This window comes from Lepidochelys olivacea (genome assembly GCF_965140295.1).
Source record: "Lepidochelys olivacea isolate rLepOli2 genome assembly, chromosome: 6".
Classification (NCBI taxonomy): domain Eukaryota; kingdom Metazoa; phylum Chordata; order Testudines; family Cheloniidae; genus Lepidochelys; species Lepidochelys olivacea.
This window is the reverse complement of record NC_140416.1, coordinates 37,884,171-37,900,471: the sequence shown is the minus strand read 5'-3', so window position 1 is coordinate 37,900,471 and position 16,301 is coordinate 37,884,171. Positions and strand designations below refer to the sequence as shown.

Genomic DNA, 16,301 nt, shown 5'->3' with positions numbered 1-16,301 from the left:
TAACCATGGCAACAGGCATGTCATAACAGTTCCCACAGTACAGTATGCAGAGCTGCTCCTCCAACAAGATGACAGGTCCTCTGGAAGCAAGAAATCTTACAGAATGCAAAAAGCAACAGCACCAAAGTGACATGAACACCCTGGGAACCTTCAGCCAGCAATTAATGTGCTACTGGAAAAGACTCCAATAACTGTGTTTGTTTTTCTTAGGTGTTGGTTTTAGCTTAAATATAGAACCTATGTATATTCCTGAGAAACATTTATATTTTAATACAGAATGATGGAGTCCATAATTTTTGGATAATTTTTTGCAAAAAATTAGGACTAAAACATCAACTAACATTGTTTTAACGAATACTCAAAATGTGCACTATTTTAAAATATTTTGTTAATATTAATAAAATCAAAACCAAAAAACTCCGTGCAAATAAATTCAGAACTGTATATTTGCTAAAAGCTATTTTTAAATTAAAGCACATTTTAGTTTCTGAGGTGAGCAATTTGTAGCTTTAAGTGTTTGAAGTGTATTCTTTTTGAACCAGTTAGTTTAGTTTAAAAAGCCATTAGATCATGCCTAGATGTTAATTTCTGCTTCAGGGAAGATATAGAGAGCTTAAAAATGAAAATGATTTGCTGGAGCTGAAATGTTACTTTTCTAGAATAATCTTTTCCCTGTTCTCCACCTTTCTTCACACAGCATATTTTGCATGTTTAGGAAGTCCTGTATAATACAACACTAATAAAAATACATTCAAAATTGAAATTAATTGAGGGCCAGATCATGCTCTGGGTCTGTGACCTATAGATCTCTCACTTCTATGGGTAATTCAGCTGTTTCAATGGTATTGCACTCCTTTCCCTTAACCAAGCCCTGAGAAGGGCTTTCTCTATGGCCAAATAGAAAGAGGGTGGACCTGGGACAGGGCTGCATCTCCCCTACTTCCCCTCCATCCAAAAAAACAAAAACAACCCTCTGTAAAATTGTATTAACTTCTGACTAGTGCCCCCCTCCACCTTGGAGAATCGTCTCTCATTGGTAGTAGCTTACGTAAAGCTGGAGGAGAGCCCACAAGGACATGTAGGCCCAGGGCTCTGATTTTGTGTGGACCCCACCTTGAGATTTACAGGGATTGGTGGCCAAAACCCTTGCGTCTTCAATTCAGTCAAGAGACAAACCTCATGGAGTTTCTAGACGTCTTTGCAAGTTGTTCCATGGTGGGGTCTGGCCCTTAAGGCCCTTCGCTACTGCTTCAAGTGATAATCCACTTGTGTAAACCATATGTGGACATGCAGGCTCACCATGCGCCTGAATCTGGAAATTTTTAGCAGCAGTGTCCATTGGTCTGCACATGCCTAGTGGAATGCTTCATGCTCTGAACCGAGGGCATCAATGGCAGCACAGACCAACGCCTCTCCAATTCTTTCTTACCACTGTATGTCTTGAGCCACTGCATACAGGTGCTAAAGAATTAGGTCCTCATAAACATGTCGGAGATGAAAGGCCCAAAGAAGAAGGATCTGGTTGTTCCAGCTCCACCTTGCAAACTAAAGAAGCTGTACTCCATGGTTCCTCCTGGCAGTCCAATGTTGGGGTCCCATCCAATGGTTCTGACATTCTCTGTGCGGGATCCCCCAAACACTAAACCTTTGGATGACTCAGATCCCCTGTTGACACCTCAGAAGCCCCCCAAATACCAGGGAGGACCAAAACATTCACCTTGCCAGAGGAGATCTTCACTTTGTCCTACCTACCATATCCCCTGCTACCATCTCCAGCTCTTCTTCAAGACATTCCTACACCCAAGGGGACCACCCTGAAGGGAAGAATATTACCCCTTGCTATGTCTACATCTAACATCCTCCCACTTGTTCTGTTAGCACTGCTGGTAGAACAGGAACCTGTCATCTCATCCAGTGAATCTGATGCTCCTGAAGTGGCTTCCCTCCAAGGGAAACAAATCCTGTTGGAGATGAGGAAGGATTTGGAACCCCCCACATACTTCTGAATACAGATATACAGAGGATAGCTGGCATGAAATGCCTTGGGGTCCTCCCCTCTGGCTGATCCCTAATGGTACCATGGCAGCCATACAGCAGATGTCCTGGATCCGTGTGGGAATCACACCAAACCTCCTTTCCCAGCCAGTACCAACTGGCTTCATCAGAATTTGCAGAGGAGGAAGAGAGAGCCAGATCTGCTGGTTCCAACTAATATGTCATCTTCCTGACCGGATTAAGTGAGTGTTCCATCATCCACCGGCCCACCCAGTGATAACAAACATTACTAGCACTTGTTGCAGAGAGTGGCAGCCAAGCTGGAGTACCTCTCAAAGTGGTCCAAGACACACAACAGGACCTTTTGGACATCCTCTGGCCCTTCAAGGGCAGACCTTTCAGTAAGCCAAGCCATCCTGAAACCCATTAGATCAGTATGGCACACCCTACCTCTTGTGCCCCTTCCCCAAAGAGAGTGGTATTTTGTACCAGCTAGGGGGCAGTGTTTTTATTCACCCACCCAACACCAAACTCCTTAGTGGTGAAAGCAGCTACAGAAGCATCCAGGACAAAATATTCTAAGACTACTCCAGCTGACAAAGGTGCCAAATACCTTTATCTCTTCGATGGGAAAGACTTCTCATCAATTAATCTCCAATTCAGGGTCACTACCTACCAGGAGTTGTTAGCAAAATAAAATTTTCTTAATTATTCCAAATTTACAGATTTTAAAGACAGACTTCTCCAGGAGGACAGAGCCCAGTTCCAAGCCCCCATTACTGAAGGCAGGCTAATGGTCAAAACATCACTAATCCCCTCTCAGGAAGAGGGCACTTCGTTTGCAGCCCTCAACATGAAATACATTTATTTTCATATATTCACTGATTCCACAGGAAGTTCCTCAAATTTCTCATTGAGCTGGACCACTTCCAGTTCTGAGACCCTCCATTCGGATTAGTTATAGCACCCATGGTGTTCACAAAGGTCCTTTCAGTAGTGGCAGCTTGAATGAGACTGAACGGTTTCACTGTCTTTTCATATCTCAACAACTGGCTTCTGATGGGCAGATTCAGCACGGGAGTCCAGTTGGCAATTACATTCCTGCTCAGTCTTCTGTCTTTCCTGGGAATCTGTGCCAATGATGAAAACTTTATCACCCCCCCGTGAGGTCCATAGACTTCATAGAAGCATTCTTGGACTCAACTACAAGAGCCATTGCCCCACCAAGAAATTCCACATCATGAGCGATCATATAAAACAGGTCACCTTCAAACTTTGGACCACAATCAGGACTTGTTTCCTCAGCAACATAGTTTCGTGCATCCATGTTACAACATTTGCCAGGCTCCATCTCCGCAGCGTACAGATTTGCCTTGACTCCTTTTTTTTTCATGAGGAAAAGACAATATCAATGCCAAAGTGTCACTTCCACTCAAGATTTTGTCCTCTTTCACCTGGTGGACAAAACTGAAGAAAGTAAGGGTGGGAATTTCTTTCCTTACCCCTACACTCGAGGCAACTATAATCACAAATGCTTCCCTGTTAGGTTGAGGAGCTCATTTGAAGAATTATGTTGCACAAGGTATCTGGACCCTTCAGGAGGCCAGGATGCACATTTTGGTCTGCGTTGTCATCACTATGTTGGTGATCTCTCATTTTCTTAAACCAAGGTTCTATGGTCCCAGTGTCTGAACTGGAATTTGGCTAGAAGTGGTGGAATGTGACTCAGCCCAGATGAGAAACAAGTCCAGCAACTGTAGGAGTAGGAAGAGGCTACTATTAGAAGTTTAACAGACTTTTGCCAAAATGGTCCCGAGCCTTTGAGCCCTGATACTCTATTAGCATTAGTGACTCATAGAGCCATCTCTTGCTGGCCAGGAGACTGCAACAGTTCCTCTCTAGTGTGGACCTGATAACAGTTGATATCTGTTACTTCTCGGCTCCACTGCTGCAATGAAGTCTACTTGGGGCTATCCTGAGGTTCACCCAGAACCTTCACTCGTCTCCTAAGTGGTTCAGGCCAGTCTAAGCAGTTTGCAATCAAATGCCCCCTCTTAAAGCCCTAAATAATCTAGAATCTCATAATATAATATTCCTTTTCACCATAGCCTGGGACATGATTAACATGGGCTGGTAATGGCTTACTGTTGGGAATCAAGTTTGAACAATCTGTAAGTTTAAAAATACATTTAAGTCTTTGGGAGTTATGCCCACGTCACTGTTTTAATTTGTTCCTTCAGGTTTGGTGACAGGACTTTCTCAGTTGACTTTTTTGGAATTATCTTTCCTTGGCATCCATTGGAGCTCAAATCTAGTGATCTTCAGGGCAAAGAGGCTGGTCAAGGATTTATTTTGCTTAGCTTTTGACTGCTTTTGTTTTTTTCTTGTTTGTTTTGTTTCTTCTTCCTTTGTTTTGGTTAATTTTCTATATCTATAACGTCTAGCTGCCAAAACAGTAGTACTGTAGAAATTATTAAAGTTGATTTTTTTAATCTAAAATGATTTCTTTGACCATACAGGTTCTAATATCGTGGAATGTATTTAAAATTGTCAATTCTACTCTCCAGCACAAGTGTGTTGGTGCAGAAGTTTAGTCTACTACTTGCCTCATAATACAAGAATCAAGTAAATAATTAGTCTGTCGTAATATCTACCATCCACATAGAAATTATGAAACACAGAAAATATACTTTGTCCTCAATGAAACAAATAAGGTACTTTTAGCATTTTTGATATTGATATTATCTTGGAGTATAAAGTTCTCATACCCATCCTACAAAGAGGAATTAAGTGTTGTCCTATAAGGACTTGTTAGTCCTTCAAGCAATTAGGGAACTAACTTTCTGATTCAGTTTTGTAAATGTGTTTATAAGCTGCTGTTTTTTATTTTAATTGACCAGAAAAGGCAAATTTTTTTGTTAATTGCAAAAGTTCAGAGCAAATCAAGGGACCTCCCATTTCTATTGATGACTTACCTGTGTATTATTTACTTTGTTGATATGAGATACTTGGAACACCATTTATTTTTGCTGCTGACTGTCCAGAAAAACTGGACAAAGCAGATTTCATAACCTATCCATAGTTTGTGAATTGCTTAAACATTACAGAAAATGGGGTTTTCTATACATTTTTGTACCCCATCATGCTCTCTGATTAGATTCTCAACTCTTACCCTTCCCCCCCCCCCCCGGCCAAAATTTTGTAACAGTCCAACACTTCGATCAATGTCAGGCTTTGCTGTATTATCCTGTGCTAGGATGCTTGTATTGTAAACAGGTAATTTTATATATGACCACAGACCAGAGAAAAGTATGTGGAGCAATAATGCACCAGTACTTGAATATATTGCTTTCAGAGAGAACAAAAGAGATTCTAGTAGGTCAGTTTACTCCTTTATCCAGGAGAGTTGAATAAACTGAGTTTGATGCAGCTGTGTGTGTGTTTTATAGATGAGTCCTTAAAAGCCAAGGCCCTGTCAACTCTGCATGAACAGAGTTTTTGTAAGAATAACTGTTTGCGCTAATGTCCTGGTCAAAATTTCCCCTCTGTGTCTCAAACACTGCTGTGCAATGTGCTAGTTTTGTGTCTGGTTTCCACTCAGTAGCAGCTGTGCTTAGGCAGTTGGTGAAATTCTTCTTTCATATGTGGGTCTAGATTCACAAAGGGCACTTACGTAATTTGCTGCCTTGTGGAATTGCTAACTGTGTTAAGTGCTCGGGCTTTCTGTACAATGCATGGAGACAGTTAGGTGCCTAAGAATAGGATTCACAGAAGTCAGGGCACTGAGCAGAGAGCTGCCTAAGATTGCCAATAGGAAATACCAAGGAGAGGGATGTTGCCTAAGGCTCTGTCCCTGAAATGTCCCCTCAGTATTCACAGCCATGAATCCTCTCCCTGGAGTTAGGCACCTAAGCCAAATGAATGGTTGAAGAGAGGGGTAGTGCCCTCATAACTTTTAGCCCAGTGGTTAGAACACTCACCCAGGATATGGGAGACCTGACATGGGTTTGATATTTTTTTTCCCCTTCTGGCTGATGTGGAGCAGGGATTTGAACTTGAGTCTCCCACCTCAGTACCCTAAAAACTGGGCTATGGAGTATTCTGTGGAAGGTCTCTCTCAATCTGTTGAAGCTGTTCCACTGTGTATAGTTAAATATCCATTGATCCAGAGAGAGAATGAGTGACTCAGTAGATCGGTGTTTAGGGCACTTATTTGGTAGACAGGAGACCCAAATTCAAATCCTTGCTCCACATCAGTCAGAGAGAGAGAACTGAACCCATGTTTGCCACAACCTGGGTGAGTGTTGTAACCATTAGGCTAAAAGTAATAAAGGGACCACTACCACATCCATATCCTCCTCCATAGTCTGTTGTATGGTGTACATATGCTCAGAGAAGGCCTGCTGGATCGGGTCCCAAAAGCAAGATAGGCAAGGGAATGCCTAGTTAGTGAATCCCTCTGGAGCTCAGGTATGAGTTAGGCAACAAGCATCTGGGCAGAGTCAGGGCTTAGGTGTTTGAGTGCATGCCCAGCTGCCAAAAGTTATGTCCCTCAGGGACTTGAATGACAGAAACATAGGTGCATCAGGATTCTAGGCATCTATTTGGTTAGGCAGTAGCTGAGCAGGGGGTTTATGAATGACAGTAGCATCTAAATTCTCCGTGTGAATCTAGCCCAAGTAGTTTATCAAAGTACTCTGAAATCGCTTCGGATCGAAAGTGATGTAGGTATAGATAACGATTTGGTAAATATCCAGGAATGAGGTATGAGTGACTTATTTGCATCTTATATTGCAAACAAAAATCTTTTGTAAGAGAATATTTAGTCAGAAACCCAGTATGGACTCTCAGTATGATGAACAAGTTCCCAGACTGATATAATCCTTTACCTGTCTGGTGCTACTACAGAATTCATTAGCTAAGACTCTCCTTTAAAGACTATCAGAAAGGAAATATATTATAGTCTCAATCCACTTTTCCCCTCAAATCCTCTCTCCTACACAAAAATGTGCACTCTGGATACATCTCCTGCCTATAACCATAGCATCTTAATGGGATAGCTTCAGTTTAAAAATCATATTTCCTTCTTATTATTTAAATAACCCTTAAAATTACTATAATAGAAAGAGATTAGAGAAAATAATGCATTTTTCTCTTTACTTTTGCATTTGACAACACTGTTTCATATAGTCAATTTAACTTTTTGGTGAATGATCCACACTCCCTCGTGCAAAAGGGTGTGTACCATCTATATTTACTTTTTATTTTTTTTCAGTGTATACATTCATTCAGTAAAAATAGTGCTTCTCCATTGCTCTAGTGGCTCCTTGAAACATTTGAAAAATAAAAATATGCAAATAGATTACTCCAGGAGACCCCCTTCCCCCAGTCATTAATATAAATATTAAGAGCAGCTAAAACATACTTTTAATCTTTCTGTTCTTTCACCAGAGTCCTCCCCCATCTCTTTTGGCTGTGGAAGGCAAATGTGCTTTGTAGCATTCCCCAGTGTTCAATAAAATAGGACTCTTTCAGATTGAGAGGGCTGTAAATTCCTAACATAAGTGACCATCAGTTGCCCTGCCAATTACTCCTTTTGGGCTGTAGTTCAGGCATCCCTGTTGACTGCTAATGTGGTAGTATGGCAGAGGGAGAGAGATGGTCTTTCAGGTAAGTAGGTCCTAGGCGATTTAGGGCTTTATAGGTCAAAACCAACACCTTAAATTCTACCTGGTACCTTGTAAGTAGCAAGTGCAGATCCCAAGGAATGGTGTCATGTGCTACCAGAAAGATGTATCCTATAACAAACAAGCTGCTAAATTCTGTACCAACTACTATTTCTGGATTGATTTTAAATGTAGGCCAACGTACAGCACATTGCAGTAGTCTAATCTGGAGTAGACAAAGTTGTAGATGGTAGTTGCAAAGTCTGAATCAGAAAGAAACTGATGCAACCTTCTGACTGTATGTAGATGGAAAAAGCCAGTCTAGCCAATCTACCTGCTCTTCTAGTAGTAGCAACAGCAGCAGTAGAGCTGAAAGAAAGTGAACAGATAACAAGCAGCGGACAGTTGGGTACAGAAGGAGAAAAGAGGAGGACAAAAGAAAGGTGAACCTGAGAATATTTGGTTGTTACTCTCAGGCGCTCCCAAGAGACCCTTCTAAAGACAGGGGAAAAGAAAATCCCCTACCAATTTTTTTAAAGAAATTGAGGGAAATTAAGCAAAATCATAATATACTCTTTAAAAGGTGCTTTATCAGAACACTACCTCACTTTTAACAAGCTTTTGAGATTAAACAGAGCTCTTCTTCGGGTCCCCTGTTTCTTGTGATTTCTTTCACCAATAGAAGTTGGTCCAATGAAAGATATTACCTCACCCACCTTATGTCTCTAATATCTTGGGACCAACATAGCTACAACGTCACTTTAGTCATTCTCAAAAAATTCAAATTAAGAATTTCCTTTTGGTTCCATTCCTTCTGTTAAACCAATACTTGATGATCAAATTGTGCATGTTGTCCCATTACATAAGAACATAAGAATGGCCATACTGGGTCAGACCAAAGTTCAGTCTAGCCCAGGATCCTGTCTTCCGACAGCGACAAATGCCAGGTACCCGAGAGGGGATGAACAGAACAGGTAATCATCAAGTGATCCATCCCCTGTCACCCATTCCCAGCTATCCTGCCTAATAGCCATTGATGGACCTATCCTCCATGAATTTATCTAGTTCTTTTTTGAGCCCTGTTATAGTTTTGGCCTTCACAACATCCTCTTGCAAAGAGTTCCACAGGTTGACTGTGCGTTGTGTGAAGAAATACTTCCTTTTGTTTGTTTAAACCTGCTGCTTATTAATTTGGTTTGGTGACCCCTAATTTTTCTGTTATGAGGAGTAAATAGCACTTCCTTATTTACTTTCTCCACACCTGTCATGATTTTATAGACCTCTGTCATATCCCCCCTTACTCGTCTCTTTTCCAACCCGAAACGTCCCAATTTTATTAATCTTTCCTCATATGGAAGCTGTGCCATACCCCTAATCATTTTTGTTGCCCTTTTCTGAACCTTTTCCAATTCCAATATATCTTTTTTGAAATGGGGCGACCACATCTGCGTGCAATATTCAAGATGTGAGCATACAATGGATTTATATAGAGGCAATATGGTATTTTCTGGCTTATTATCTATCCGTTTCTTCATGATTCCCAACATTCTGCTAACTTTTTTGACTGCCGCTGCACATTGAGTGGGTGTTTCAGAGAACTAACAATGATGCCAAGATCTCTCGAGTGGTAACAGCTAATTTAGACCCCATCATTTTATATGTATAGTTGGGATTATGTTTTCCAATGTGCATTATTTTGCATGTATCAACATTAAATTTCATCTGCCATTTTGTTGCCCAGTCACCCAGTTTTGTGAGCTCCCTTTGTAGCTTTTTGCAGTCTGCTTTGGACTTAACTATCTTGAGTAGTTTTAGATCATCTGCAAATGTGGCCACCTCACTGTTTACCTCTTTTTTCCAGATCATTTATGAATATGTTGAATAGGACTGTTCCCAGTACAGATCCCTGGGGGACACCACTATTAACCTTTCTCCATCCTGAAAACTGACCATTTATTCCTACCCTTTGTTTCCTATCTTTTAGCTAGTTGCCAGTCCATGAGAGGACCTTCCCTCTTATCCCATCACAGCTTACTTTGCTTAAGAGCCTTTGGTGAGGGACCTTGTCAAAGGCTTTCTGAAAATCTAAGTACACTATATCCGCCGGATCCCCTTTGTCCACATGTGTGTTGACCCTCTCAAAGAATTCTAGTAGATTGTTCAGGCATGATTTCCCTTTTCAAAAACCATGTTGATTCTTCTCCAACAAATTATGTTCATCTATGTGTCTGACAATTCTGTTCTTTACTGTAGTTTCAACCAGTTTGCCTGCTACTGGTGTCAGACTTACTGGCCTGTAAATGCTAGGATCACCTCTGGAGTCCTTTTTAAAAATTGGCATCACATTAGCTATCCTCCAGTCATTTGGTACAGAAGGTGATTTAAATGATAGGTTACAAACCACAGTTAGTAGTTATGCAATTTCCCGTTTGAGTTCCTTCAGAACTCTTGGGTGATATACCATTTGGTCCTGGTGGCTTATTGCTGTTTAATTTATCAATTTGTTCCAAAACCTCCTCTAATGACACCTCAATCTTGGACAGTTCCTCAGATTTTGTCACCTAAAAAGAATGGCTCAGGTTTGGGAATTCCCTCACATCTTCAGCTGTGAAGACTGAAACAAAAAAGTTTCTCCACAATGGCCTTATCATCCTTAAGTGCTCCTTTAATATCTCGATCATTCAGTTGCCCCTCTGGTTGTTTAGCAGGCTTTCTGCTTCTGATGTACTTAATTTTTTTTTTTTTTTGCTATTACTTTTTCAGGTCTCTGGCTAGGTGTTCTTCAAATTCTTTTTTGGTTTTCTTAATTATATTTTTATACTTCATTTGCCAGAATTTATGCTCCTTTTTATTTTCCTCACTAGGATTTAACTTCCACTTTTTAAGGGATACCTTTTTGCTTCTCACTGCTTCTTTTACTTTGTTATTTAGCCACAGTGGTGCTTTTTTGGTTCTCTTACTATGTTTTTTAATATGGTTAAGTTGAGCCTCTATTATGGTGTCTTTAAAAAGTTTCCATGCAGCTTGCAGGGATTTCATTTTTGGCACTGTCACTTTTAATTTCTGTTTAACTAACTTCCTCATTTTTGTGTAGTTCCCCTTTCTGAAATGAAATGCTACTGTGTTGGGCTGCTGTGATGTTTTCCCTGTCACAGGGATGTTTGTTTATATTATGGTCACTATTACCAAGCGGTCCAGCTATATTCACCTCTTGGACCAGATCCTGTGCTCCACTTGGACTAAAACAAGAATTGGCTCTCCTCTCTGGTGGGTTCCAGGACTAGCTGCTCCAAGAAGCAGTCATTTAAGGTGTCAAGAAACTTTATCTCTGCATCCCGTCCTGAGGTGACATGTACCCAGTCAACATGGGGATAGCTGAAATCCCCCATTATTACTGAGTTTTTTATTTTTGTAGCCTCTCTAATCTCCATGAGCATTTCACAGTTACTATCACCATCCTGGTCAGGTGGTCAGTAGTATATCCCTACTGCTATCTTCTTATTATTCAAGCATGGAAATACTATCCATAGAGATTCTATGGTACAGTTTGATTCATTTACGGTTTTTACTTCATTTAACTCTGCTTTGTTTCACATATAATGCCACTCCCCTACCAGCCTGACCTGTTCTATCCTTCTGATACATTTTTTACCCTGGTATTACTGTATCCCATTGATTATCCTCATTCCACGAAGTTTCTGTGATGCCTATGATATCAATATCCTCATTTAATACGAGACACTCTAGTTCATCCATCTTATTATTTAGACTTCTATCATTTGTATATAAGCACTTGTTACTTTTTATCTGTCTGTCATTACTGATGCAAATTTGCCATTGATGCAAAAATTGGTACTACTATAAATTTTTTTTCCCTCTCTGGGCTCTCTTATGCTATCACATGCTTACTTCAAAGTATTTAGTTACTATGGGCATACATAATATAAATTACAGAAGTTCTAAAAATTACCTATCCATTTGATGCAAGGTGTTTTTCCTCTTAATGTGAGAAATAAAAATTAGTCATTCTATTTTTTTTTCATCTTCTCTAGAAAAAACAAAAAAATATTCTGCGGATAGGAATTCAGAGCCTTGGTTCAGTGTTGTGGGGAGATGACATTTGTTGCGCTGATAATCCGGAAGATATTCATAGCCTCACAAAGTTTCTGTATGTTCTCCGTGGTCTCCTCAGAATGTCTTTGTCAGCCTGCATAATCACAGTGCCAGCCCATCTTATCCAGGTAGGAATATTATAATTGCTTCTTTCCATAATTTGTTGTACATGGTTTAGTATGCACAAAAAAAGTTAATGAGTTAGTGGACACTTAATGAGCAAAATGGATTGAAGTGTCTTGAATGATTTTGAAAATTGCATCCTGTTGCAGTTGTTTTGCATCAGTAGCAAATTGATTTCTAGATGAAATTTTACCTCATGTATTATATTTTCCTCTGACATACAGTAGGGTCTTCAACATTATTTAGATGCTGAATTTATCTTTCAGTAATTACTAGCAAATAAAAATAATTCATAAACTTTCTGAGTGAGCCAAGAGAATAAAACCAATTTAAGACATTCCAAATAGGCATCCTTCAGCTTAGCATCTTGTGTTTTAAAGATAGATTTAAAATAATGTTACCGCATTTCTTCTGTGCTTTTGTGATGTAGCAATACATTGCATTATCTAGAAACACCTGAATATTGTAATGGCTTAGATACAGGTATAGCTGTCATATGACTTTAATATATATAAAATAAAAGACGCAGAACTTATAGAACAGGGGTGGACAAATTCTTTGGCCTGAGGGCCACATCAGGGTTCCAAAACTGTATAGAGGGCGGGGTAGGGAAGGCTGTGCCTCCCCAAACAGCCTGGCCTCTTCCCCCTCCCACTTCCCGCCCCATGACTGCCCCCCTCACAACCCACCCCATGACTGCCCCCCTCACAACCCGCCCCATGACTGCCCCCCTCACAAGCCCCCCACCCATCCAACCCCCCTGCTCCTTGTCCCCTGACCACCACCTCCCGGGACTCCCCACTCCCTAACCACACCCCACCCCCTGACAGGCCCCCCGGGACTTCCACGCCTATCCAACCCCCCCCCCCCCCCGACCGCGTTTCCCATCCCTAGACTGCGTCCGAACCCCCATCCAACTGTCCCCTGACTACCCCCCGGGACCCCCCGCCCCTTATCCAACCTCCCCGCTCCCTTACCATGCTGCTCAAAGCAGAATGTCTGGGAGCCACGCCGCCGTGCTGCCGAGTAGGAGCTCGCAGCCCCGCCAGCCAGAGTGAGGGCGGCACGGTGACCTGAGGCTGAAGGGGAGGGGGAACAGCATGGGAAGGGCCGGGGGGCTAGCCTTCCCTGCCGGGAGCTCAAGGGCTGGTCATGACGGTCCCACGGGCCGGATGTGGCCCCCGGCCATAGTTTGCCCACCTCTGTTATAGAAGGTCCAATTCTGTTAGGCAAAGTGCTGCATTCCCACTGATTTCAAAAGGCAGTAAAACTAGAACTGGGAGATCTGGGTTTGCTCCCTAATTCGGCCATAAATTTCCAACGTGATCACAAGAAAGTCAGTTAATCTGTCTCTGAGTAATTTTCCCAGCTGTAAAATGGGAGGGGTAATAATAAGTATACTAAGAAGTATACTAAGTCTTAATTTGTTTTCTGGAACAATAGTTTTTAGTAAAAGGACAAATGTGAAAACCTTCTTCTGTAAAAAGTGCTGCAGCTCATAAAAGAAAAAACAGCATTCACAGTGAATAGAGTTATGCATAAATTTGATAGGACTATGGTTAACAAACATTCAATGTTTAAATATATGCCTCTCATGTCAACATTGCAATTTGCAAAGCTGATGAGTGCCCGCAATTCCTGTTAAATTGGTGTTACAGGCACTCAGTGCTCCTGAAAATCACAACCATTTCTATTTTTCACATGTTGCCAGTGTGACTGGAGGTGTATCAACACTCCTCTGGTGTATGCCTTCAGTTTCAGATTTCCTCTTTCCTAAAAAAAAAGAAGGGAAGCTGGAGACCCATCCTAGATCTCAGACAACTGAATGTCTTCATATGCTATTCAGGATGAACCACCCTGACCTCTAAAATCCCCTCACTAAATAAAGGCAACCAGTTTGCAGCTCTTGATTTGAAAAATGCCTATTTCCATATAGACATTCATCCAACACACAAGATATTCCTGTGTTTCATGGTGGGCCTGGATCATTATCAGTACAAAGTTCTTCCCTTCAGCCTCTTGACAACTCCCAGAATTTTCACAAAGGTGTTGTCCGTGGTAGCAGCACACTATGCCACCAGAGCAACCCTGTATTTCCTTACCTAGATGACTGTCTGCTACTGGTTTATCATACCAAAAGGTACAATCAGTGGTCCTCTCTATATAACCTCCTTCAATCCTTAGGACTTCAAGGAAACCTAGAAAAGTCCACTTTTGTTGCAACACAACCTCTCTATTGGGCTGAGGAGTACATCTGGATGATTATGTGGCTCAAGGTTCATGATCCCAACAGGAGTCAAATTTACACATTTAATCCCTCAAACGCCAGTAGTACAAAATGCCTACAAAAAGCCTGCCTCTGTGCACAGCATGTTTAGATCATGTTGGACAATGTGACCACTGTATACTACATAAAAAGAGAGCATTAAGCTCTGGAATTGGTATATCCAAAATCAGATTACCACAGTGTCAATCTGATGGACCATCCTATGAGTCAGACCTGGTATGCTAGAGAACACCTGCTTATGAGTTTGCAGCACAGTCAAAATTTCTGCCCTTTCAGTTTGTTTTAACTCTTTATATACCTCAGTGTTCTCTAGTGATGTGTCACCATGGCATTCAGCTATCAAATTGATGAGATTTATTGTCTCAGAATCCTCCTCAGCACAACATGTTCATAATGGCTTCTGTATTGTGATAGACTTTAAATCTATTAGCATGCAGAATCTGTGAAGCAACCTTGCTGTGGGGTCTTTATGTTGCAAGGGACCTCATTAATCCTTTCCACAATCTCAGAAGGTCCCTCTATGAGTTTCGCATTTTGTACCTTTTTACAGTGAGTAACATCACCAAGACCCCACTCTAACAAGCATTCACAAGCATTGTGGCCATACTATGCCTTCTGTGTAGCATGGCTTTTAGTGAGGTTCATTTGAACTACTTCCATCATGTCCCTTTACTCCTTTCTGAACTGCTGTACATGTTTAGTCACTGGTTCCCCCTCTGCTTCAGAGCCATCCTCCCAAGAATCCCTAGTAGATCCTGATGACCTGTGACCTTTCTCCCATACAGAAGATTAAATGGGGCAAAGCCTGTGGACTCTTGGGGTGCCTCCCTACAAGCAAATAGCATAGGGGGTAGCATTTCATTCCAGTTACTTTCCCTTGTGTTTACATTCATTCCCAGCATAAACCTTAGACTTCTGTTGAGCCTTTCAACTAATCCATTTGTTTCTGGGTGCTATGGGGCAGATCTCAGCTGTTGTACCCCACATATTCACTATAATTCACTAAATAACTGGGACATGAAATTTGACCCCCAATATGATACAGTATCCTTTGGGAAAACTACTCGGCTGAATATAGAGAGCAAAGCTTTAGCTGTTGTGTCAGCCTCTATTAGACAGAGCAACTGCCTCTGGGTATCTAGTGGCGAAGTCCACTGCTACCAAAATATATTTCTTTCCTCTCTGGGTTGGCCAGGGCATAGGGCCAACAATATCCACAGCCAGCCTAAAAAAATACCTCCCATTACAAGTAAGCAGAGTAGGGGAGGCTTGTGGAGCCCTCTTGTGCTTCAGGCATAAGTTACAAAACCTACAGTGGTCTGTGACCTCAGTCTGAATATTTGGTTAATAAAAATTCTTCTTTAACTTCTCATGTGTCCTCTCTGAAATCTGAGTGACCTGCACTAGGGCAGTCATGGACTGACAACATTAACTTCCCATGATAGGAGGCACAATCAGTTGTTTATAAGCTTCCGCAGGACTTTTGTTATTCCCCAAAGGGGTCTCTCTATAGTTTTCCCTCTTCTGCAAAAAACCTTCCCGTTTTCCTTAGATGGGGTCCCACTGAGGATGATTTCCCATATGCTTTCTAGGGAGGGGCGTGCTCTCTTTTCTGCTATAAATTCTTGGCTTCTGCCAGCACAAAGAGTTGTCTGAGGTACATAAGGTAACCGCCCCCTCCCCCGCTTTCCCACCCCACATGCTCCAAGAGACACGCTGCCATTTTCTGCTGAGCAGGAGCTGGAAATGTTGTCTCCCCATCTCAGCTGCTATACCATTGAGCTATATTCCGTATTACTACAAGTTATTATATTTTCAGCTTTGGACACAGACAGTATATCATTACCAACCAACACATCTGCTGGAATGGTATCCAATATCCTAACATTTAAAATACCTTTTAAACCTTCCCATTCCAATTGTATTTTAGCTAAAGGCACAGTGGTTTCAAATTGTCCCAATGCAAGGAGTTTTATGTCTTAGTCTCCTACCCCACACATTCTCCCTACATTCTCCCTGTTCATCCAGACTCTCTCCTGCGTCCCTCTATGATCTCCTGTATATACATGCATGCCACATTCCCTAGCACATTTTCACCCTCTTACCTTCCCTGTCAC

At 41.5% G+C, this 16,301-nt stretch overlaps 1 protein-coding gene across 3 annotated transcripts in view; it reads left to right on the top strand.

The window, feature by feature from the left end:
* The window catches only part of ELP4 (elongator acetyltransferase complex subunit 4), a 258,260-nt gene that overhangs the window by 81,970 nt on the left and 159,989 nt on the right, over positions 1-16,301 (top strand). For all 3 annotated transcript variants that reach the window (XM_084631195.1, XM_084631194.1, XM_084631196.1), the window contains one exon: positions 11,714-11,902. In XM_084631195.1, the coding sequence (XP_084487321.1) occupies positions 11,714-11,902 (189 nt within the window). The remainder of the gene's footprint in view (positions 1-11,713; positions 11,903-16,301) is intronic.